This window comes from Heterodontus francisci, chromosome 12 (genome assembly GCF_036365525.1).
Source record: "Heterodontus francisci isolate sHetFra1 chromosome 12, sHetFra1.hap1, whole genome shotgun sequence".
Classification (NCBI taxonomy): Eukaryota; Metazoa; Chordata; class Chondrichthyes; order Heterodontiformes; family Heterodontidae; genus Heterodontus; species Heterodontus francisci.
Genome location: NC_090382.1, coordinates 20,863,993 through 20,888,022, shown reverse-complemented (window position 1 = coordinate 20,888,022; position 24,030 = coordinate 20,863,993). Strand labels below are relative to the sequence as shown.

General features: G+C 44.0%; 1 protein-coding gene across 2 annotated transcripts in view; it reads right to left on the bottom strand.

Moving 5' to 3' along the window:
• The window catches only part of LOC137375771 (programmed cell death protein 4-like), a 49,730-nt gene that overhangs the window by 15,053 nt on the left and 10,647 nt on the right, over nt 1-24,030 (bottom strand). The window contains exons 2-6 of one of the 2 annotated variants that reach the window (XM_068043177.1): nt 22,563-22,814; nt 20,128-20,225; nt 17,981-18,094; nt 13,407-13,628; nt 2,381-2,478 (exon numbers count right to left, since the gene is read on the bottom strand). In XM_068043177.1, the coding sequence (XP_067899278.1) occupies nt 2,381-2,478; nt 13,407-13,628; nt 17,981-18,094; nt 20,128-20,225; nt 22,563-22,814 (784 nt within the window). Of the gene's footprint in view, nt 1-2,380; nt 2,479-13,406; nt 13,629-17,980; nt 18,095-20,127; nt 20,287-22,562; nt 22,815-24,030 lie in introns of those variants that run through there. The other variant, XM_068043178.1, reaches the window with a different exon arrangement.

Sequence of the window (24,030 nt, the reverse complement as noted above, 5' to 3'; positions counted from 1 at the left end):
TCTTTTTTTCTCCTCTACAGTCCCTAATGAGGCAAACAACAAATACCTACTAAACTGAACAAATGAAACTGGCTCAGTTCTGGTCTCCACATTATAAAACAGGATATAGAAGCACTGGAGAAGTTAAAAAAAAAGATTTGCAAGGATGAAACCAAAACTGAGGCGGTACAATTATCATGAAAGACTGAACAGGCTGGGGCTCCTTCCTCTAGAATAGACCTGATAGAGGTCTTTAAAATTATGAAAGAGTGGAATAGGCTAGACAGAGATGTTTCCACCTGTAGGGAGTCCAAAACTCGTGGCCATAAATATTAGATAGTCACTAATAATTCCAACAAGGAATACAGGAGAAACTGGTTTATTACCCACAGAGTGGTGAGAACGTAGAACTCGCTACCACATGCAGTGGCTAAGGTGACTGGCATAGATGCATTTAGAGGGAAGCGAGAGATACAAGGGAGAGAGAGGAATAGAAAGGTATGTTGATAGGGTGAAATGAAGTCAGGTGGGAGGAGGCTCATATGGAACCTAAACACCAGCATATACAGGCCGAATGGCCTGTTTCTGTGCTGTAAATTCTATATAATTGCATGGAAATCTATATTGTTCTCGGTAAATTTATGTTATTCTATGTAAGTCAATTCTTTATAATTCTCAGTAAATGTATGAAATTTTATGCAATTGTTACAAGAGTGCTCTATTTTTGTAAAATATATTTTTAAGGACTTATAGTTGAATTACAGACATTGATTCATCTGGAAGCTTGAAGAGATGCTGAACTTTGTGGTTTTTTTTAAGAAGTCGCCAGAAGGTTCCTGGACATGGCTTGTAAACAAGCCCTTACTGGAAGGCACCCGTTTTCTGCGGGTATTTTAATAGGGAGCTTGTTGTTTTGACTTGGGGAGATGTTTACAAAGAAATGACAGGTCAAGATTTATAGAAGTCAGGAGGCTTGACTTCTGGAATGTTTTTGGTTTCACTTTGAATTGTTAAAAAAGACAGTTGGTTTTTGCCTGCCAAGAAAAACCCAGCTTATCTGTTTGCCCCTCTTAGAAAGAAACCCTGCATATGCAGTGTGGCAGTCTCCTCTTTCTTCCTGTATTTGAAAAAACCCTGCATATCAAATGCGTGGGAACTGAAATCCCTGTTGCCACACTTCTGCTGCAAGGCCTATCTGAAGACTCTGTTGCTGCACTTCTTGGAAAGCCTACCCAAACTGATCTTCAATAGCGCCTGGAAAGAACTGTTCTAGGAAGATCCCAGTGACAGCCGTTTATATGCATTTGGGATGCCAAACCAAAACAAGGGACATCTTTCTAGATCTTCTCTTTGTTCTTCAAGAATGAGCAAGTATTCAACCTAAGAGGTTTTTTTGTCTTTTTCCTTTTTGTAACAGAGCTCGAAACAAAAATCCTTTTTATTTTTCCGATTAACCGGTGTTGTGTGTGTGCGTTAAAAAGGGAACTTTAGTATTTCAATCTGTGTGTTTGTGCTTTAATTCATTACTGGTTAAGACTTGTTTTATAATAAACTGATAATATTGTTGTTTATTAAAGAAACCTGGTTAGTGTGTTTTATTCTGGGATAAAAATAGAGTCTATGATTGACCGTATCGGTAAGTGGGAAAAAAATGTAAATATATGTTGAAACCCGTGGAGAAGTGGGACTAGAATAAACAGTGCACTCCTCCCGCCTTGGTCAGAACATAATTCAGAGATTCCGGCACTCTCCCAATGTTCTGGGAAGCCGAAGCTACTAGGCCTCCACCGTGGAATTTGGGGTGCAATCTATTTCAATTGGGAGGTCTCCCAGCTTGCTGTGACTCTTTAAATTAGAGTGGGGCTGTGTGTGAATTTTCCGTCAAACCCCTCCCCACCCACGGCAAGGGAGTAATGTCCATAGGAGCGCCTGGGCTATACAGGAAGTTGCGCTCTTTGCAGGCCCCAAACCTTTTCTGCGATTGGTAATTGTACCCAAAGCAGCAGATTCTCCTCGCTGGACCTCCCTGTCATTGGGAGCAGGAGGCATGGTGCCATTCCAACACTCTGGCTGACGTCTGTGAACCGGCATCACTGGCACAAAGCAAATAACCGGGATTTGGAATGAGGTCTCTACCTGGAGGCCAGAGTGAGTGTGGGGGCAGAACCTCCGGGCCCTCGTCTCCACTGATACGGTCACTCTGCCCTCATAGAGGATGATATGGAAAGGGAAAGGGGAGGGCGGGGGAAGATGTTTGCCTCTGCCCTACTCAAGCATGCTTCCTCCAACATGACCCCAATCCAGCATTCTGGAATGACAAAGATGGGCAGGGATCCAACTGTCACAAGAAGATCCTGCAATGAGATCGTCTGGATGTATCCGCCAGCCTGACTGTGCTTACCGGGCCTGCTCACAATCAACCTTCCCTTTGTAGCTGTCCAGGAAACCAGGAGGTAGGACGTGGTCAGCCATGGCCCGGGCTACAAACTGGCCTAGCATCTGCACACAAAGACAGCGCATTATACATCAACGAGAAGGAAGGAAAATTTAAAACAGGCCTCACTTTTCAAAACATCACAGATACTCGATACCGAACCAGGCCCCATCGCATCATGACAACTCCCACCACCATCACCACCACCACCCCAGAATTCTGGATAACTGTGTCCCATGTTTTGTCACCATTTTGAGGGGCTCCATCTTCACACCACCGAGCTGCCTCTGGGGCTGCACCCAATTCCGCCAATAAGCAAACAAAGCCGGAATGTAAATGTTCTTAGAATAAAAGCAAAATATTGCAGATGCTGGAAATCTGAAATAAAAACAAAGTCCTGGAAATACTCAGCAGGTCAGGCAGCATCTGTGCAGAGAGAAGCAGAGTTAATGTTTCAGGTCTGTGACCATCAGAACTGGCAAAGGTTAGAAAGAATTAGGTTTTAAGCAAGTGAAGGGGGTGGGGGTGGTTGGTGGGGAAGAGAACAAAATAGGGCAGAGGACAGGACAGATTAAATAACAAAGCTGTCCTGGGACAAAGATAAAGGGTGTGTTAATGCTTGTGGTGAAAGACAAAGCATTAGTCCAGAGAGAGTGTTAATAGCAGAATAATGAGCAGCTCTGTCTGCATGAAAAACAGGCACAAGGTTAAAAAATAAAAATATTATTAAAAATGGGCCAATCATGCTCTGGTTATTGAACTCGATGTCGAGTCCGCAAGGCTGCACAGCGCCGAATCGAAATATCAGGTGCTGCTCCTCGAGCTTGCATTGTTGTTCACTGGAACACTGAAGCAGGCCAAAGACAGAAAGGTGGGCATGAGAGCAGGTGGGGGGGGGCGGGGGAGTGTTGAAATGGCAAGCAACCAGAAGCTTGGGGTCATGCTCTCGGATGAGAGGAGGTGTTCCACAAAGTGGTCACTCAATCTGTGTTTGGTCTCCCCACTATAAAGGCGACCGGATTGTGAGCAGCAAGTACAGTATACCAAATTGAAGGAAGTACAATAAATCACTGCTTCACCTGAAAGGAGTGTTTGAGGCCTTGGATAGTGAGGAGAGAGGAGATAAGAAGGCAGGTATTACACCTCCTGCGATTGCATGGGACGGTGCCGTGGGAAGGGAACGAGGTGTCAGGGTGATGGAGGGAACAATTCCTTCAGAATGCTGACAGGGGAGGGGAAGATGTATTTGGTGGCATCACGCTGGAGGTGGCGGAAATGGCACAGGATGATCCTTTGGATGTGGAGGCCAGTGGGGTGGAAAGTGAGGACAAGGGGAGCCCTGTCGCAGTTCTATTGGGGGGGGGGGGGGGGGGCGCGGAGGGGATGGGGTGAGGGCAGAAGCGCAGGAAATGGGCCGGGCACGGTTGAGGGCCCTGTCAAACACAGTGGGGGGGGAATCCTCGGTTGAGGAAAAAGGAAGACATGTCAGAAGGTTGCATCATCAGAACAGATGCATCAGAGACGGAGAAACTGAGAGAATGGGAAGGAGTCCTTACAGGAAACAGGGTGTGAGGAAGTGTAATCAAGGTAACTGTGGGAGTCAGTGTGTTTATAATGAATTTTAGTAAACAGCCTATCCCCAGAGATGGAGACTGAGAAGTTCAGGAAGAGAAGGGAAGTGTCAGAGATAGACCATGTAAAGGTGAGAGAAGGGTGAAAATTGGAATCAAAGTTGATGAACTTTTCCAGTTCGGGGCAAGAGCAGGAAGTGGCACCAATACAATCATCAATGTACCGGAAAAAGAAGTGAGGGAGGGGGCCTGACTCGGACTGGAACAAGGAATGTTTGACATATCCCACAAAAAGACACTTGCTTAAAACCTAATGCTTTCCTAACCTTTGCCAGTTCTGATGAACGGTCACTGACCTGAGCCATTAACTCTGCCTCTCCACAAGTGCTGCCTGACCTGCTGAGTATTTCCAGCACTTTCAGTTTTTATGCCGATGTCCTTACTGTCTTTAGGTAAGCAAAGGGTTTGCTGCACCAGGATTCAGGTGCCATCCAACTTGAGGCCGGTGGATTTTCTTACACGGTGGAAAGGGAGAGAAACTGACCAGGGTGAAACAGTCCCCCAGGACAATCTCACCTACCCAGAATCGGTGACTCAGAGAGGTCTCTTTGTCCTCAGATGGCACGGGTGAGATCCAAGTGCCAGTTGGACTGAAAGCAGCACACACCAGGCCTAGTTAAGCTGGTAGATTCTCAGGCCCACTAAATGGACCAACTCCTTTCAGAGTGCAAGGGCTACTGAGGTTTTTAACCAGGGGTTTCAGGGATCACTAACACAAAAGCAAAATGCTTTGGAAATCAGGAAAAAAAAATGGAAAATACGAGGAATACTCAGCAGCCCCTGTGGAGAGAGAAACAGAGTTAACATTTCAGGTCGATGATCTTTCATCAAAGCTCAGCTGAACTTTTCAACCAGAATTTTTTTTTGCCACCCTTTTATTGAGGATGAACTGGTCTTGCTAATCAGAATTGAAACACTAACATGACCAATTTCTTGGCTGGAGATGTGTACTATGTCTCCACAAGTGACTCACGGGCAGTGAAACAACTTGGGATGTCCTGAGGAAATTAATTTAGATAATTGCAAGTTCTTTCTAATATATACAAAGCCCTTCAGAGGACCAAATGTTGTTGCCAGTATTGAAAATTAGGAATATTAAGAACAGGACAAGACCATTCAGCCCCTCAAGCCTGTTCCGCCATTCAAATAGATAGTGGATGATCTGGATCTTAACTCCAACGACCCACCCTAGTTCCGTAACCCTCTATATCCTTACCAACAAAAATCTATTCATCTCAGTTTTAAAATTTTCAGTTGACCACCGGCTTTTTGAGGGAGTTCGAAGTTTCCATACCCTTTGTGTGAAAAAGTGCTTTGAACACACTCACCATAGGATATAGTTTCTCTCCATCTACTGATCAAATCCTCGAATTATTGTAAACATCTCAGTCACATCACCCCTCAGTATTCTATACTCAAGGGACTATAATCCTAGTCTGTGCAACTAGCTCTCATAATTTAATCCTTTTAGCCCTGGTATCATTCTGGTGAATGTGCACTGCACCCCTCCAAGGTCAACAGATTCTTCCTGAGGCATGGTGCCCAGAACTAAATGCCGTATTCCAGATGGGGTCCAACCAGAGCTTTATACAACTGTAACACAACTTCCAACCCCTTTGTATTCCAGCCCTGGGGATAAAGGCCAACATTCCATTAGCCTTTTAGATCATTCTTTTGTACCATTGTACCTGAGCATAAGTATATATCAATCCCACAAGGAAACAACAGGAGGAGGCCAGGCTGCACTGTCAGCCAAACTAAGACCAAAACCAAGAGGTTCAGGAGTGGGTCAAATGAGAAAGTACTTTTAGTACCACAGTCTCGAACACCTAGATTTAAATTAGGTAAGCACCAAAATGCACTAAAACATCAACCAGTACCAAAAGTAGTTGCTCAAAGTGTGTTAAGTGCTGTGTATTTTAGGCAGAAAGAACTGTGCTTACTCAGCAGTTTGTACCTTCCTAAAGTCAACTTATTGGTTGTACCTTGTGTACCCAATCCCTGCTAATCCCTTTTACAAGTGTGAGGTTACAGTTTGACTAAGCACTGACTGCAGCAACTTATTCAATCGTGATGTACTATTGGGGGGGAATGGCCGGAGAGATTGGGGGGTGGGGAGAGAATGGCCGGAGAGATCGGACGGAGGGGGTGGGGTTGCTGAATGGCCAGAGAGATCCGGGGGGGGGGGGAAGGAGGAGGAGGAGGAGGAGGAGAGCACACCCACCGCCACCAAGGTCTTCAGCTGCTGCTTCTCCCATGCTCTCTCTCTCCCACGTTATGCAATGACGTCATCTGCGCATGCGCCAACCGGTCCTGGCAATGTGGAACGCAACACACGCGGAGAGCAGGAGCCCGTTTGCGCATGTGCGCACGTTGGCGCAATCCGATGACGTCAGCGGCCGGCTACGTTGTCAAGAATCACTTTGTTTGTGCACAGCAAGCTGCCACAAACAGAAATGCAATAATATTTTTGTTGATGTTGGTTGAGGGATAAATATTGATAGGGACACTGGAGAGAACTCCTTTGTCCTTCTTCAAATAGTACCATGGGATATTTTAAATCCACATGATATCAAGAAATGGCTGCAGGCACTGGATACTGCAAAGGCTATGAGTCTTGACAACATCCTGGCTGTGGTACTGAAGACTTGTGCTGCAGAACTAGCCACGCCCCTAGCTAAGCTGTTCCAGTACAGCTGCAACACTAGCATTGACTCGACAATGTGGAAAATTGCCCAAGTACATCCTGTGCACAAAAAGCAGGACAAATTCAATCTGGCCAATTACTACCCTATCAGTCTACTCTCGATCATCAGCAAAGTGATGGAAGGTATCATCAACAGTGCTATCAAGTGTTGTGGTAGACCTTTCAGGGGCATGTCGAAAACTGCTGTCTATCACCAGACAGGATATGATGTATATTCTCATTTAATCATCGAGCAGAAGTTAGGAGCAGTCAGAGTGACCAGACGTGTTAGTGAATCTCCCAGTTATTGTTATACAGAGTTTCAGATTTTCAAATAAAGAATCAACTTAACTTAGTTACCTAACCTCGTGGTTGGCGTGTTTGTGTTAAAGAAAGTGAAACACAACATCAAGCCCCACTTAAAACAGCAACAACCTGCTCACTGAGGCTCCTGACCTCATTTCAGCCTTGGTCCAAACATGGACAAATGAGCTGAACTCAAGAGATGAGCTGCAAGTGATTGCCCTGGATATCAAGGCAGCATTTGACTGATTACAGCATCAAGGAGCCCTAGCCAAACGGAAGTCAATGGAAAGCTCTCTTTCTAGCATACCTAGCACGAAGGAAGATGGTTGTGGTTATTGGGGGTCAATCATCTCAGCCCCAGAATATTGCTGCAGGAGTTCATCAGGGTAGTGTCCTGGGCCCAGCCATCTTCAGCTGCTTCATCAATGACCTTCCCTCCACCATAAAGGTCAGAAGTGGGGATGTTCACTGATGATTGTACCACGTTCAGCACCCACGTCTCTCAGGAAAGAGCTGATCCCCCGATCAAATGATCCCTGTCCCGCAGTCGTGTGCACATTTCACCTAGAAATGATTTGAAGTAAATCCAGGTTCCCTGGTGACTCTCAACCCAGCCCTTCCCCACTCTCTGCAACAAATCAGGGATGTCCGGGCCTCACTGTACCCGGGTATAAAAAAAAAAAATTTTTTTGGGGCGGCACAGTGGCGCAGTGGTTAGCACCGCAGCCTCACAGCTCCAGGGACCCGGGTTCGATTCCGGGTACTGCCTGTGTGGAGTTTGCAAGTTCTCCCTGTGTCTGCGTGGGTTTTCTCCGGGTGCTCCGGTTTCCTCCCACAAGCCAAAAGACTTGCAGGTTGATAGGTAAATTGGCCATTATAAATTGTCACTAGTATAGGTAGGTGGTAGGGAAATATAGGGACAGGTGGGGATGTTTGGTAGGAATATGGGATTAGTGTAGGATTAGTATAAAATGGGTGGTTGATGTTCGGCACAGACTCGGTGGGCCGAAGGGCCTGTTTCAGTGCTGTATCTCTAATCTAATCTAAACTATTTGCAACAACTCAGATATTGAAGCAGTCCATGACCATGTGCAGCAAGATCTGGACAACATTCAGGCTTGGGCTGATAAGTGGCAAGTAACATTCATGCTACACAAGTGTCAGGCAATGACCATCTCAAACAAGAGAGAATCTAACCATCTCTCCTTGACATTCAATGGCATTACCATCGCTGAATTCCCAATAAAATCAACATCCGGGGGTTACTGTTAACCAGAAACTGAACTGGAGTAGCCATATAAATACTGTGGCTGCAAGAGCAGGAGAGGCTGGGAATTCTGCGGTGAATAACCCACCTCCTGACTCCCCAAAGCCTGTCCGTCATCTACAAGGCATAAGTCAAGAGTGTGATGGAATACTCTCCACTTACCTGAATGAGTGCAGTTCCAACACGCGGGAAGCTCGACATCATCCAGGACAAAGCAGCCTGCTGGATCGGCACCCCATTTACCACCTTCAACTTTCACTCCTTCCAGCACCACACACAGTGGCAGCAGCGTGTACTATATACCAGATACAGCAAGCCACTCAGTTCAAGGTAATTAGGAATGGGCAATAAATGCTGGCCTAGTCAACGACACCCACAGCCCACAAATGAGTAAAAAAAAGTAACTCACTAAGACTCCTTCAACAGCACCTTCCAAACTCATGACCTCTACCACCTAGAAGGACAAGGGCAGCCGACGCATGGGAACACCATCACCTGCAAGTTACCCTCCAAATCACACACCATCCTGACTTGCAACTATAATCACTGTTCCTTCACTGTCGCTGGGTCAAAATCCTGGAACTCCCTTCCCGACAGCACTGTGGGTGTAACTACACCACATGGATTGCAGTGGTTCCTGAAGGCAGCTCACCACCACCTTCTCAAGGGCAAATAGGGGTGGGCAATAAATTCTGGCCTTGCCAGCGATGCCCACATCTCACGAAACGAATGATAAATAAAAATGTCAACCTGCGAGAGAAGATGGAGCCTTGGTTTAATGTCTCACGAGAAAGACAGCACATCGGACAGTGCAGCACCCCCTCAGTACCGCACTGGAGTGTCAGCCTGGATTGTGCGCTCAGGTCTCTATAGTGGGGTTTGAACCCACAACCTCTGACTCAGATGAGAGAGAGAAACATAAATAGGAGCAGGAGTCGACCATACGGGCCCTCGAGCCTGCTCCACCATTCAATACGATCATGGCTGATCCTCGGACTCAACTCCACTTTCCCACCCACTCCCCATATTCCTCGATTCCGAGACACCAAATATCTGTCTGTCTCAGCTTTAAATATATTCAACAATGGAGTATCCACAACCCTCTGGAGTGGAAATTTCTCCTCACCTCAGTCCTAAATGATCGACCACTTATCCTGAGGCTGTGCCCTTGTGTTCTAGATTCCCCAGCCAGGGGAAACGACCTCTATGTCGACCCTGTCAAGCCCCTTCCGAATCTTGTGTGTTTCATCATTGGACAATCCTCTCATCCCAGGAACCAAGCTAGTGAACCTTGGCTGCACCTCCTCCAAGGCAGGTATATCTTCACTCAGATATAGAGACAAAAACTGCACACAGTGCTCCTACTGTGGTCTCACCAAAGCCCTATATAATTGTTGAAAGACTTCCTTATTCTTGTGCTCCAATCCCCCTTGCAATAAAGGCCAACATATCATTTGTCTTTTTACTGGCTTGCTGTACCTGCATGCTAACTTCCTGTGTTCCTTATACGAGTACACCCAAGTCTCTCTAAACATCAACATTTAAAAGTTCACCCCTTTTTAAAAATATTATGCTTTATTTTTAATTACCAAAGTGAATAACCTCACACTTCCCCACATTATACTCCATCTTCCACCTTGTTGCACACTCACAATTTGTCTAGATCTCTTCGCAGCCTCTTTGTGTCCTTCCTCACAGCTTACTTTCCCACCTGGCTTTGTATCTTGAATACATTACATAGAAAATAGCAGGAGTAGGCCATTCAATGATCATGGCTGATCGTCTAATTCAGTACCCTGTTCCCACTTTCTCCCCATATCCCTTGATCCCTTTGGCATTAATATATCTATCTCCTTCTTGAATATATTTAATGACTTGGCCTCCACTGCCTTCTGCGGTAGAGAATTGCACAGGTTCACCACCCTCTGAGCGAAGAAATTTCTCCTCATCTCAGTTCTAAATGGCATACCCCGTATCCTCAGACTGTGACCCCTGGTTCTGGAATCCCCAGCCATCAGGAACATCCTCCCTGCATCTAGCCTGTCTAGTGCTGTTAGAATTTTATAGGTCTCTTGGTCTCTTCATTTAAGTCATTAATATTCTGAAGACCCAGCACTGATCCTTGTGGCACTCCACTAATTACAGCCTGCCAACTTGGAAAATACCCATTGATCCCCAATCTGCTTCCTGCTTTTTAACCAATCCTCTAGCTATGCTAATATATTACCCCAAACTCCATGAGCCCTTACCTTGAGTATTAACCTTTTGTGTGGCACCTTATCAAATGTGTTTTGAAAATCCAAATATACTACATCGACTCGTTTCCTTTTATCTACCCTACTAGATAATTCCTTTAAAAACTCAAATTTATCAAACACAACTTCCCTTTTGTAAAGCCACGTTGACTCCGTCTGATCTTATAATTTTCTAAATGCATTAAGATTTCCTTAATAATAGATTCCAGCATTTTCCCAATGACTGATATCAGGCCAACTCTTTTCTCTCTCCTTTCTTGAAAAGCGGTGCAACATTTGTTATCTTCCAATCCGAACCAGTGCATTCACTATCTTTGCAGCTATCTCTTTTAGAATCCTCGGATGTAGGCCATCAGTTCCATGGGATTAGTCAGTTTTTAGTCCTTTAAATTTCTCCAATACTTTTTCTCTGTTGATATTAATAACTTTAAGTTTCTCACTATTCGCCCCTTGATTACCATCTATTTCTGGTATGTAATTTGTGTCTTCTACTGTGAACAAGAATATTTGCTCAACGGCTCTGCCATTTCCTCATTCCCAGTGACAAATTCTCCAGTCTCTGCGTCTAAGGGACCAAGGTTTACTTTAGCTATTCTCTTCCTTTTTATGTACTTAGAAAAGCTCTGACAATCCATATTTATATTCCTGGTCAGTTTAATGTCATGGTCTACTTTGTTCCCATTTTAATCAGCTTTTTGGTCACCCTTTGTCAGTTTCGAAAACTCTCCCAATGCTCATGCTTACTACTATTCTACAGACCATTATACCTCTCCTTTTAATCTAACACTGTCCTTAACTTCCCTCGCAAGCCACAGATGGATCTCTCTCAGTTTTTGTTTAGTAATTTGTTGAACATTTTGAATCATTTCTTCAAATATTCCCCACTAGTTATTTATCACCATACCTTTTAGTCTATTTACCCTCCTCCTCCTTTTCCATTCGGTCTGTCTTTTTGAAACGTTGTATACCCTGGAATATTTATTTCCCAACGATGGCCACCTTGTAACCATGTCTCTGTCATGGGGATTATATTAAACCCATTTATCTCTATTTCCGCCACTAGTTCGTCTATCTTGTCACGAATGCTTCATGCATTCAGATAAAGAACCTTTATTTTATTTAACCACTATTCTTTCAATGAAATAAAAGCAAAATACTGCGGATGCTGGAAATCTGAAATAAAAACAAGAAATGCTGGAACCAGTCAGCAGGTCTGGCAGCATCTGTTAACGTTTCGGGTCAGTGACCCTTCTTCGGAACTAGCAAATATTAGAAATGTCAAAGGTTATAAGCAAGTGAGGTGGGGGTGGGGCAAGAGATAACAAAGGAGAAGGTGTAGATTGCACAAGGACACATAGCTGACCAAAAGGTCATGGAGCAAAGGCAAACAATATGTTAATGGTGTGTTGAAAGACAAAGCATTGGTACAGATAGGGTGTTAACGGGCTGAATATTGAACAGCAGCAAGTACAAACATGAAATAAAACAGTGGGTAAGCAAACTGAACAAACTAAGATGAAATGAAATAAACATGAAAAAAAAGTTGTAAAAAATGTAAAAAAGAAAAATAACTAAAAATAAAAGTAAAATGGGGGACCCGTCATGCTCTGAAATTATTGAACTCAATGTTCAGTCCGGCAGGTTGTAGAGTGCCTAATCGGTAAATGAGATGCTGTTCCTCGAGCTTGCGTTGATTTACTTGTACTTCTTTCAATGTAGTATACTGAATTCGCTGCTCACAATGTGGTCTCCTCTACATTGGGGAGACAAAATGCAGACTGGGTGACCGCTTTGTGGAACACCTCCGCTCAGTCCGCAAGCAGGACCCTGAGCTTCCGGTTGCTTGCCATTTCAACACTCCCCCCTGCTCTCATGCTCACATCTCTGTCCTGGGATTGCTGCAGTGTTCCAGTGAACATCAACGCAAGCTCAAGGAACAGCATCTCATCTACCGATTAGGCACACTACAGCCTGCCAGACTGAACAATGAGTTCAATCATTTCAGCGCATGACGGGCCCCCCATTTTACTTTTATTTTTAGTTATTTTTTACAACTTTTTTTTCCATGTTTATTTCATTTCATCTTAGCTTGTTCAGTTTGCTTACCCACTGTTTTTTTTCATGTCTGTACTTGCTGCTGTTCAACCTTCAGTCCGTTGACACCCTATCTGTACTAATGCTTTATCTTTCAACACACCATTAACATATTGTTTGCCTTTGCTCCATGACCTTTTGGTCAGCTATGTGGCCTTGTCCAATCTACACCTTCTCGTTTGTTATCTCTTGCCCCACCCCCACCTCACTTGCTTACAACCTTTGACATTTCTAATATTTGCTAGTTCCGAAGAAGGGTCACTGACCCAAAACGTTAACTCTGCTTCTCTTTCCACAGATGCTGCCAGACCTGCTGAGTGGTTCCAGCATTTCTTGTTTTTATTTCAGATTTCCAGCATCTGCAGTATTTTGCTTTTATTTATTTATTTGTTTGATTAGTTAATTAGTTACTAATTTAGTAAAGTAATAGAAATTTACAGTCTCCTAGCTTAGAAACAAACACTCGCCTGATGCTGGAGATAAAAGAAAAAAAGCACAAAATTCCCAACTTAAGCACTCTGTTTACAAAGTTCCCTGATGACACTGTGTTCCACTCTCAGTGCTACAACTGAGCTGTGGCTGACAGCCTTCTTCATTCTTGTTCAATAGTACAGTACTGCAATATACTTACCTCTCTGAATTGTCCAACATGCATAGCAGTATCAGCATGAACCCACCTGTTACGTGCGGTGAGTACTGCACCACGCTTCCTCTAATAGCAGAGATACAGACAGGATCAATCAGTTCCACGTACCTGAGGAGCCTCGGGTGTATCGAGGACGAGGTCTGGCAGATCGCGCAACAGCTGGTCAAAGGCCGAGGCCACATCTTCAACTGACAGCCGCTTCCCTGTCAGGTCGGCCAGGAGACGAGACATCAGCTCGCGGTGACTTGCCTTGCCCTCCAGGGACATGGTCACAGACAGGAATGGGAGCTTGCTCTTGTTGCTGCCGAGGTTCATTTGGTCCAGGAGGGTCTGCAAAGTGGTGAAACAGTGTCAAGCAATTGCTTGTGTAGACCCACTACATCAACCAACTGCTGTGTCCATACCCACAGAGTGTCAACGTGTGCCACTGTCTCTTATCCCCTTCCCTCCCCACCCACCTCCATCCTCTCCCAGGGATTCTGACGCTGCAGGAATCAGCACCTCCTCCCACACCTCCTGTCACCTTAACTTTCTACAACATGCCTTAAAGTGCGTTTGACGGAAACAAACTGGAAGCACATCTGTATAACAAGTTGTATTTATATAGGGCTTTTCATGTAGTAAAACATCCCAAGCTACTTTACAGGAGCATGATCGACAAACTGAGCCACATAAGGAGATATTAGGACAGGTGGCCAAAAGCTTGGATTTTAAGAGTGATTTAAAGCAGCAAAGCGAGGTAGAGAGGGAATTCCAGAGCTCGGGCCTACGCATCTGAAGGCACATCACCAATGGTGGAGCAATTAAAAACAGAGATGTGCGAGAGGCCAGAATTGGACGAGCACAGAAATCTCAGAGGATTGAGCGACTAGAGCAAGTTACAGATCTAGTGAGGGGCGAGGCAATGGAGAGATTTGACAAGAAGGATGAAAATTCTAACTTCAAGGCACTGCTAGACCAGGTACCAATGTAGGTCAGTGAGCACAGAGATAATGGGTGAACAGGGCTTGGGCAGCAGAGTTTCATATACAAGGAAAATTAGCTCATGGTGAATGATGTCATGGTCATGTGGATGCTGCATGGAGCTGGTGATTTGTAAAAAAAAAAACTGCCTTAAAAAGGGGAAGGTAGAGCAAGAGGAGTCAGAACAAATGCTGAGACAGTTTGAACACCTTGTTGAGGTAATATCTGTCTTTTGTCCTTATCACCTTGTTACAGTGTGTAAATAATTGTATTTGATCTTTAAACTTCCTGATTGCTATTGTATAAGTTGAACTGTCAAACTGATTTACACCTCCACTGTCCTGTTCTCCATTGACAATTAAGGCAATGAGTGGGCAAGCTCCTATACCACACAGGAATCACAGCCAAGCCCAGGCAATGATTGGACATAGGCATTCCAGCACAAAAAGAGTTATGTAGAATACACAGCACAGAAACAGGCCATTCGGCCCAGCTGGTCTATGCTACATGAGCCTCCTCCCACCCTACTTCATCTCACCCCATCAGCATATCCTTCTTTCCTTTCTCCCTCATGTGTTTATCCAGTTTCCCCTTAAATACATCAATACAATTCACCACAACCGCTCAATGTGGTCGTGAATTCCACATTCTAACCACTCTCTGGGTAAAGAAGTTCCTCCTGAATTCCTTGTTGGATTTATTATAACTATCGTATATTTATGGCCAATAGTTTTAGATTCCCCCACAAGTTGAAACATCTTCTTTATGTCTTTCCTATCAAACCACTTCACAATTGTAAAAGACCACCATTAGATCATCCCTCAGCTTTTTCTTTTCTGAAGAGCCCTAGACTGTCCAGTCTTCCAAACTGGTCACCCCCACCCACACCCCAACTTTAACTTGGAGACACAAAAGAAAGTTGTCACGCTGCCACACAAGTCATTGCTAGGATCAGAAAATGAAGCGCAGTTTCAAAGATCATTGAATATCGGAACAGAAGGAGGTCATTTAGACCCTCGAGCCTGTTCTGCCATTCAATAGAATCAAGGCCTAATTTAACCTAACTCCATATACCTGCCTTTGCCCAAAATCCCTTAATACCCTTGTTTAACAACATTTTAAAACCGAGTTAACAATTGATCTAGCATCGATTGCCATTTGCGGAAGAGAGTTCCAAACATCTAACACCCTTTATATCTGGAAGTGTTTCCGAATTTCACTCCTGAAAGGTCTGGCTCTAATTTTTAGACAATGCTCCTAGTCCTAAACTCCCACCAGCGGAAATAGTTTCTCTCCATCTACCCTTTCTGTTCCCCTTAATATCTTGAAAACTTCAATCAAATCACCCCTTAATCTAAATTCCCAAAGAATACAACCCTAGTTTGTTTAATCTCTCATTGTAATTTAACCCTTGGAGTCCAGCTATCATTCTGGTAAATCTACACTGCACTCCCTCCAAGGCCAATATTTCCTTCCTAAGATGTGGTGCCCAGAACTGCGCTCAGTGCTCCAGGTGTGGTCTAACCAGGGCTTTGTATAGCTGAAGCATGACTTCTATCCCCTTGTATTCTATTCCTCTGGATATAAAGGCCAGCATTCCATTAAACTTTTTGATTATTTTCTGAACCTGTTCATGACATTTTAATGGTCTATGTACCTGGACCCCCACTGTTTTGAAATTTTCACCATTTAGAAAGTTCTATACTTTTTAGGTCCAAAGTGGAAGATCTCACATTTGCCGACAATGAAATCCATTTGCCACAGTTTTGCCCACTTAATTTATTAACATCTCTTTGCAATTTTGTGCTTCCACCTACACTGTTTACTGTCGTTAGCACATTTGGATACCTGGCTCTAAGTTGTTAATAAACATGACGACTATCTGTGGCCCCAGCACAAATCCTTGCGGGACACCACTCGTTTCATCCTGCCAATTAGACTACCTGCCCGTTATCCCTACTCGCTGTCTCCGGTTACTCAGCCAATTTCCTAAACAGGTCAATAATTTTCCTACAATTCCATGAGCTTCAACTATAGCTAACAGTCACTTATGAGGGACTTTATAAAATGCCTTCTGGAAATCCATAACATTCATAAACATTCCCTGTCCACTACTTTAATAACCTCTTCAAAAAACTCAATCAGATTCTTCAGGCATGATCTACCCTTTACAAAACTATGCTGGCTCTCTCTGAACAACTGAAAATTTTTAAAGCGCTCAGTCACCCTATCCTTAATTATAGCCTCTAGTAATTTCCTGACAACAGATGTTAGGCTAACTGACCTATAATTCCCTGGTTTCCCTTTCTCAGTTTTCTTAAATGGTAGAGCGACATGCACAATTTTTCAATTTAAAGGTTCCTGAATTGAGAGAACTTTGGAAGATTATAGTTATGGCATCAGCAATATTCTCACCTATTTCCTTTAAAACTCTGTTCCTTAGCCACCAATCCATCCCTTTCCCCGGCAAAAGTCAGAGGCTGAACCAGACTGCTCGCCATCTTGGTGTCGTATTTGACCCCGAGATGAACTTTTGACCATATATCCGCGCCATCACTAAGACCGTCCATTTCCACCTCTGTAACATTGCCTGACACATCCCTGCCTTCGTTCACCTGCTGCTGAAACCCTCATCTGTGCCTTTATTACCTCGAAATTTGACTATTCCAATACACTCCTGGCTGGTCTCCCACATTCTACCCTCTGTAAAACTGAGGTCTTCCAAAATTCTGCTGCTCATGTCCGAACTCACACCAAGTCCTATTCACCTATCACCCCTGCACTCTCTGACCTAAATTGGCTCATGGTTAAGCAATCCCTCGCTATTAAAATACTCATCCATGTTTTCAAACCACTCCATCGCCTCACCTCCTTATCTCTGTAATCTTCAACAGCTCTAAAATCCTCCGAGATATCTGCACTCCTCCAGTTCCGGCGTCCTTGGCATCCTCGATTTTAATCACTTCACCACTGGCAGTCGTGCCTTCAGCTGCCAAGGCTTTAAACACTGGAATTCCCTCCATAAAACTCTATACTTCTCTTCCCCCCTTTAAGATGGTCCTTAAAACCTATCACTTTGATCAAGCATTCAGTCATCTGCCCCAATATCTCCTTATGTGGCTCAGTATCAAATTTTGTGTGGTAACACTGCTGTAAAGCACTTTGGGACATTCTACCATGATAAAGGCACCATATAAATACAAGTTGTTGTTGTTGGTTCACCATTATCTTTTAGGACAGGATACCTGATGCCCTTACCCAATCTTGCCGAGATGAGACTCCAGACTTGAACTTAACTAATTTCTGATCCTAGTTGTCTTCTCAGGGCAGTTAGGGATGGGCAATGCCAGCCTTGCCAGTGATGCCCACATCCAAAGAATTCAGAAAAAGTATGCATAGACTGTGAATTAAATCGGGGACCATCTGAACTGTATGGCTCAGGAATACACCAGGAGGTGCCTGTACCTGCTAGGTCATCAAAGGGGCTAGACTTTAGATCTTAATTCTCGTTTAATGATAATATAATCGTGTGGATATTTAAATGTTTTTGTATCATTTGGTCACAGGCTTTGGTCACAGGGTGGCTCTGTGGAGTGAGTTTCTGAAGTCTCACTCAGATTGATACCTAACCATCAATGATTCGGGATAGGATTCCATCAGCTTTGCCATGAGATTTCTGATGCAGAACGATATGGGATAGCCATGGGAATCTCACTTACAGCAACCTCCTTGGTATCTCCGTGCTGAAAGTACTCCTGGATGATTGGTGTCACCGCTTTTTCAAACTCGCAGTCATCCAGTTCAGGAACAACCGTTTGGTAAACAGTCTCACCCTACAACAAACCAAACATCAGTCACTGTTAGACTTGGAGACTCATCATTTTGACTACACACCAGCAAGCTAAGTGTGGAATTTACCTAACTAGAGGAACACAAGAACAGGAGAAGGCAATTCAGCCCCTCAAGCCTACTCCCACATTCAAATGGATCAGAGCTATCTGCATCTCAATTCTATTTTTCCACCTTTGCTCCATATCCCTCGATACCCTTATCCAACTAAAAAACAAATCTATTGTGCTCAACCTTGCATAGTTTAATTAACTCAGTATTCACAGCCTTTTGGGTGAGAGTTTCTGAATCTCCACTACCCTATGTGCAAAAAGGTGCTTCCTGATTTCATTCCTGAATGGCTTAGCTCTAATGTTAAGATTATGCTCCCTTGCTCTATGGAAGGATAGGCACACATAGGTTAAACAGAAGCTAATGCGCACTATATAATATTGAGCTGGAGGGGTTAGGTTAAAACACACACAAGGCTGAAAGAAACAGGTTTCTGTCACAGCAAAGGGAAAGTGTAAAGTAGGAACTTTGATTACCAGTGTAGACAAGAGGAAATGTTTATTTGCTAATAAAGATTGGAAGATATTAAATGCAACAAAAGATAACAGCTAATAAACTAAATAATAACAATGGCAACAGGATACACCCAGAGAGGTGGTGATGACATAATGGTACACATGTTTGTCCTACAGAATGAAACATCAGACGGGGTATTGAGTACAAGAGTTGGCAGGTCATGTTACAGTTGTATAGGACTTTGGTTCGGCCACATTTGGAATACTGCGTGCAGTTCTGGTCGTCACATTACCAAAAGGATGTGGATGCTTTGGAGAGGGTGCAGAGGAGGTTCACCAGGATGTTGCCTGGTATGGAGGGCGCTAGCTATGAAGAGAGGTTGAGTAGATTAGGATTATTTTCATTAGAAAGACGGAGGTTGAGGGGGGACCTGATTGAGGTGTACAAAATCATGAGAGGTATAGACAGGGTGGATAGCAAGAGGCTTTTTCCCCAGAGTGGGGGATTCAATTACTAGAGGACACGAGTTCAAAGTGAAAGGGGAAAAGTTTAGGGGGGATATGCGTGGAAAGTTCTTTACGCAGAGGGTGGTGGGTGCCTGGAACGCGTTGCCAGCAGAGGTGGTAGATGCGGGCACGATGGCGTCTTTTAAGATGTATCTAGACAGATACATGAATGGGCAGGAAGAAAAGAGATACAGACCCTTAGAAAATAGGCGACATGTTTAGATCGAGGATCTGGATCGGCGCAGGCTTGGAGGGCCGAAGGGCCTGTTCCTGTGCTGTAATTTTCTTTGTTCTTTGTTCTTTATATAAGACAACATTCAGAAACTCAAAATGGGACTCTTCAATCTAGTCTTTGAGGTTAGCGTAAGCAGCAAAGATGGTATCTCCTAGGGTAAGGGAGTGTGATTGCTATCTGTATCTCAGACACTGCATGTAAGGAGTTATTCTTTATCAGCTCACTGCCTTGATTTAATAAAGTATTAACCAGACATTTTCAGTGTTATCTAGTCGTCAAACCTTTACTAAAAGTAAAGGATGTATCTCGCTATCCTCAAGGGTGTTGGCAGCGGAGACGATCAATGACTTCAAGAGGAAGTTGGATGGCCACCTGAGAGAAATAGACTTGCAGGGTTACAGGGATCGAACCAGGGAGTGGAATTGACTGCATAGCTCTGTGGAGAGCCAGCATGGACTTGATTGGCTGAATGGCCTCCTTTGCCATAAATTACTCTATGATTCTATAATAATATCACCACAGGAGGGCAATAGGCATTTATGACAATATCCTATAATACCTCCAAATAATAGTAATAGGGATAAATGGCAATAGCCTCCACTAGTCACCTCAGGGCAATAGGGATATATGACAACATCCTCCATAAAACCAACATTTGAGAGTCCTCCACCAACAATAGTATTTTTGACTCGAGAGTCATTTTAACATTTTAAAGACCTCAACCAGGTCACCTCTTAACCATCGAAATCTGAAACCAAGGCAAGATTACCTGTTTATCATCATCATAGTTGGGATCGTGGATGTCCGGCTGCTCCACATCGTACACCTGGGCTGCAGCACCCCAGACACCTTTGCCGCCAGCGCCTCCTTCAACACACACACCGGCATCAGATTGAGCCTCATATTTTCTGAAGTGAAACTGTGCCACCTTTCAGCGGGAACCATGTGAATTACATAGAATTAAAATATACAGCACATCCTTCCTCATCTAACTATCAACAGAGCACTATTCCTGTCTCCCTCAGAAGCTTAAGTTCTTGTTTTTTAGTGGAATATATTTTCCTGGACTCTGTTGAGCACTGTTTTAAGTGTTTCCCATTGCTGTTCGACATCATTTTTGCCAATATAGTTGTCCATTTTATTTCCCCCCCGCCAAAGTTCTATTCAGTCCCTCAAAATCAGCTTTTCTCCAATCTATTAACCTGGTCTTTATCATGCTCATGTCCTTCCTGGATTATTATCCTAAACCATATTACATTATAGTCACTATTGCCTAACTGTTCCCCTACTTCTTTTATTTGCTCTTGTTCATTCCTATTAATAGATCCAGCAGAAAAATCTCCCTTATTGTGCTTCTTACATTCTGGGTTGGAAGGGAATCCTGTACACATTCCCTTAACTTTATCCAACTCTTCTGGCCAATTACATTAGTAGTTGAAATTGCTCATGATTATTATTCTACATATTTTTTAAATCCAGTTCCCTAATTTATCTGCACATTTCATCCTCACCTCCCTTCCACTATTGGATGGTCTGTAGACAACACGTAACAATGATGATTGACCCTTTATTATCATTTATCTCTATCCATATGGATTCTATTTCTGTCTTGTGCTCCTTTTGTCTCCTGCCATTGTTATCTCTAATAAGTAGTTACTCCACCTCCCCTTTTCACTCTGTCTCTTTCCTAGAAATGTTACACCCTGCAATGTTAAATTCCCAGTTCTAATTTTTCAGTAGCCATGTCTCAGTAATCCCTACTACGTCTGGCTCCTCGCAATGTATCATTGCTTGCAGTTTCCCCGTTTTGTTACAGACACTGTGTGCATGGCTATACTGACATTTTAACTCATTTTTAATAGCAGTTCCTCTCACGTTATTTTTAACCATTTTTTCACACTTCTATTCTGCAACTATTTATTTCCAGGCCATTTATGTCCTCCAGAAGCTTAGTCTGTCCTTAATGCTCCTTTCCTGTTTCATTTATATTTAGGCTTGTTTAATTTCTTGTAGACAGTGAAGCATCAGTGGGAAAGGGGGGGGGGGGGGGGGGGGGAAAGACAGTAGCTCCCCCTAATGGTTCAAAGGGCAAGCGCATATGAATCGAAACAGTTTGCAGCAAAATGCTCCTGGTGCTGGGTCAGGGAAGCCAATGCCCCCGACTCGTCCTGGAGTTTTCCAGAATTAAAGAATGACATTTGCAGCGGGCATTCCGCATTCCACCCACCAACCGCCCCCCCACCCCCCCACCCAAATTTGGCTCTGACCAGATTTTGACAAACAATAGGGACAGCAATGCCCCCACACCTCACTTGCTTATAACCTGTGACTTTTCTAATATTTGTCAGTTCCGAAGAAGGGTCACTGACCCGAAACGTTAACTCTGCTTCTCTTTCCACAGATGCTGCCAGACCTGCTGAGTGATTCCAGCATTTCTTGTTTTTATTTCAGATTTCCAGCATCCGCAGTATTTTGCTTTTATAATAGGGACAGCAACATTCCTGGGATGCAACAGGGCCTCGGGGCATGCCCACTCTGAAAAAGAACACTAAATGGATAGAGCAGTTTCTGGGGCTCAGTTTATTATGGGTCTTGTAGCCATCATTGAGAGAGATCAATGCACTGAGTGACCAACTTGGGGCCAGATGGTTGGAGTCAGGAAGTCATGTGATGAAACCTCCCCGAGTTGGAAACCCTGGCGCTGGCACTACTTAACATATTCCATCATAACTCACTGCATTTGGTGAGGGTGACAGGGAAAAGCGAACCAACACTGAAGCTGCTACAAATCCCACAGGAACAATTACTTTGGCTTAACCAAAGCTCCATTTGCACTGCTCCTCCCTGTACATTGTACCTTTACAACACAGGCAGCCTGGCATCGAGGAGCAATCCTTTAAGGGACCTATTAAAGCAAGTCTATTCCCACCATCAGAATTCACCTCCATCATCTCTTCAAGAACCGGGCAGAGTACTCGCCAAAGCATGTCAAAGTGTGATGAAGACCGTATGTAAAACCTTAATAAGGCCTCAGGGAGTGCTGTGTGCAGTATTGGGCTCCAGACTATAGTGAGGCTTTGGAGAGGGTACAACTGGGATGCTACCTGGTATGAAGATGTAGAAATACAAAGAAAGACTTGAAATTTACCTTTGAACTTCAACATCCCCTCCCCACCATGCTTCTGCCCCAACTTCTCCAATTACCTTTCTTTGGAAGCCCCCGGCCTTTCCCGGATCGGGATTTCTTGTCTCCCATTTTGCCTTTCGTGCCAGCAGCCTCTGCATTGTCGGAGAAGGACTCGCGGCCAGACTCGGAGTCACGTGAAGAATTTTTTCTCAACTTCCTTTTTGCCTTAGCACTAAGACGTGCTTTCTGTAACTCCTCCTCCCGGGACACCCGGGTCCCATCTTGCCCATCTTCGTTTCCAGCTTCAGTCAAAGTGCAGTTATCAGCTGCTGCAATAACAAGGCAACAACGACTTGCATTTATATAGCATCCTTAACATAGCAAGACATCCCAATGAGCTTCAAAGAATGTTATCAAATAAAAATTGACACTAAGCCAAAGAAGAAGACTTTAGAAGAGGTGGCCAGATGCTTGGTCTAAGAGATAGGTTTTAAGGAGCATTTTAAGAACTGCCTGTTTCTATACCACCTTTCACACCCTCAAGAAATCCCAATGAACTTTATAGCCAATTAGGTACTTTCAAAGTTATAATCTTGGGAAATGTGGCAGCCAATTTGCACACAGCAAGCTCCAACAAACAGTAATGTAAAAACAATGAGAGTCTATTTTAGTGATGTTGGTTGAGGTATTAAATATTGACCACATCTCTACGGAGAACTCCCCTGTTCTTCACAATGTTGCTGAGGGATCTTTTACATCAAGATCGAAAACTCAGTTTAACTTCTTGTCTGAAAGACCGCACCTTCAACAGTGCAGCACTCCCTCAGTGCCGCACTAGAGTATCAGCACAGATTTTGGTGTTTCAGTCCTGGAGTGGGATTTGAACACATAACTTTCTGAGGTGACAGTGCTACTTACTGAGTCATGGTTCAAGGAACACTCAAGGTACTGAGACAACAGATTAATGTTCCCAACCAACACAATCGTGGCAGCATGTCCCTTTCTCACAATCTGTGACAACCCTTCCCCCTGCAGTGTGTGCCAAGTTAGCTGATTCCCTGATGGTGGGATCTAAAATTGATCTCACTGTCAATTGCAAATCATTCAGAGGTTCCTCTGATTGTTGTTTGTACAGCACAGAGGGACACCATTTGGCACCTTGAAAGAGCCATCCAATTAGTCTTATTCCCCTCAGCCACCACAAAATATAAGAACATAAAAAAACTAGCTGCATGGGGCGATTTAGCCCTTCGAGCCTGCTCCACCGTTCAACATGATCATAGCCGAGCTACCTCAACTCCACCTTCCCACATCCCTTAATTCTCTTCGTATCCAAAAATCTATCAATCTGTGTCTGGAATAAACTCAACGATGGAGCATCCACTGCTCCCTGAAGTAGAAAATTCCAAAGATTCACAACCCTTTGAGTGAAGAAATTTCTCTTCATCTCAGTCCTAAATGGGCAACTTCCTTATTCTGAGGCTGTGATGCCTAGTCCTAGACTTTCCATCCAGGGGAAAACATTTTCTCAGCATCTACTCATTA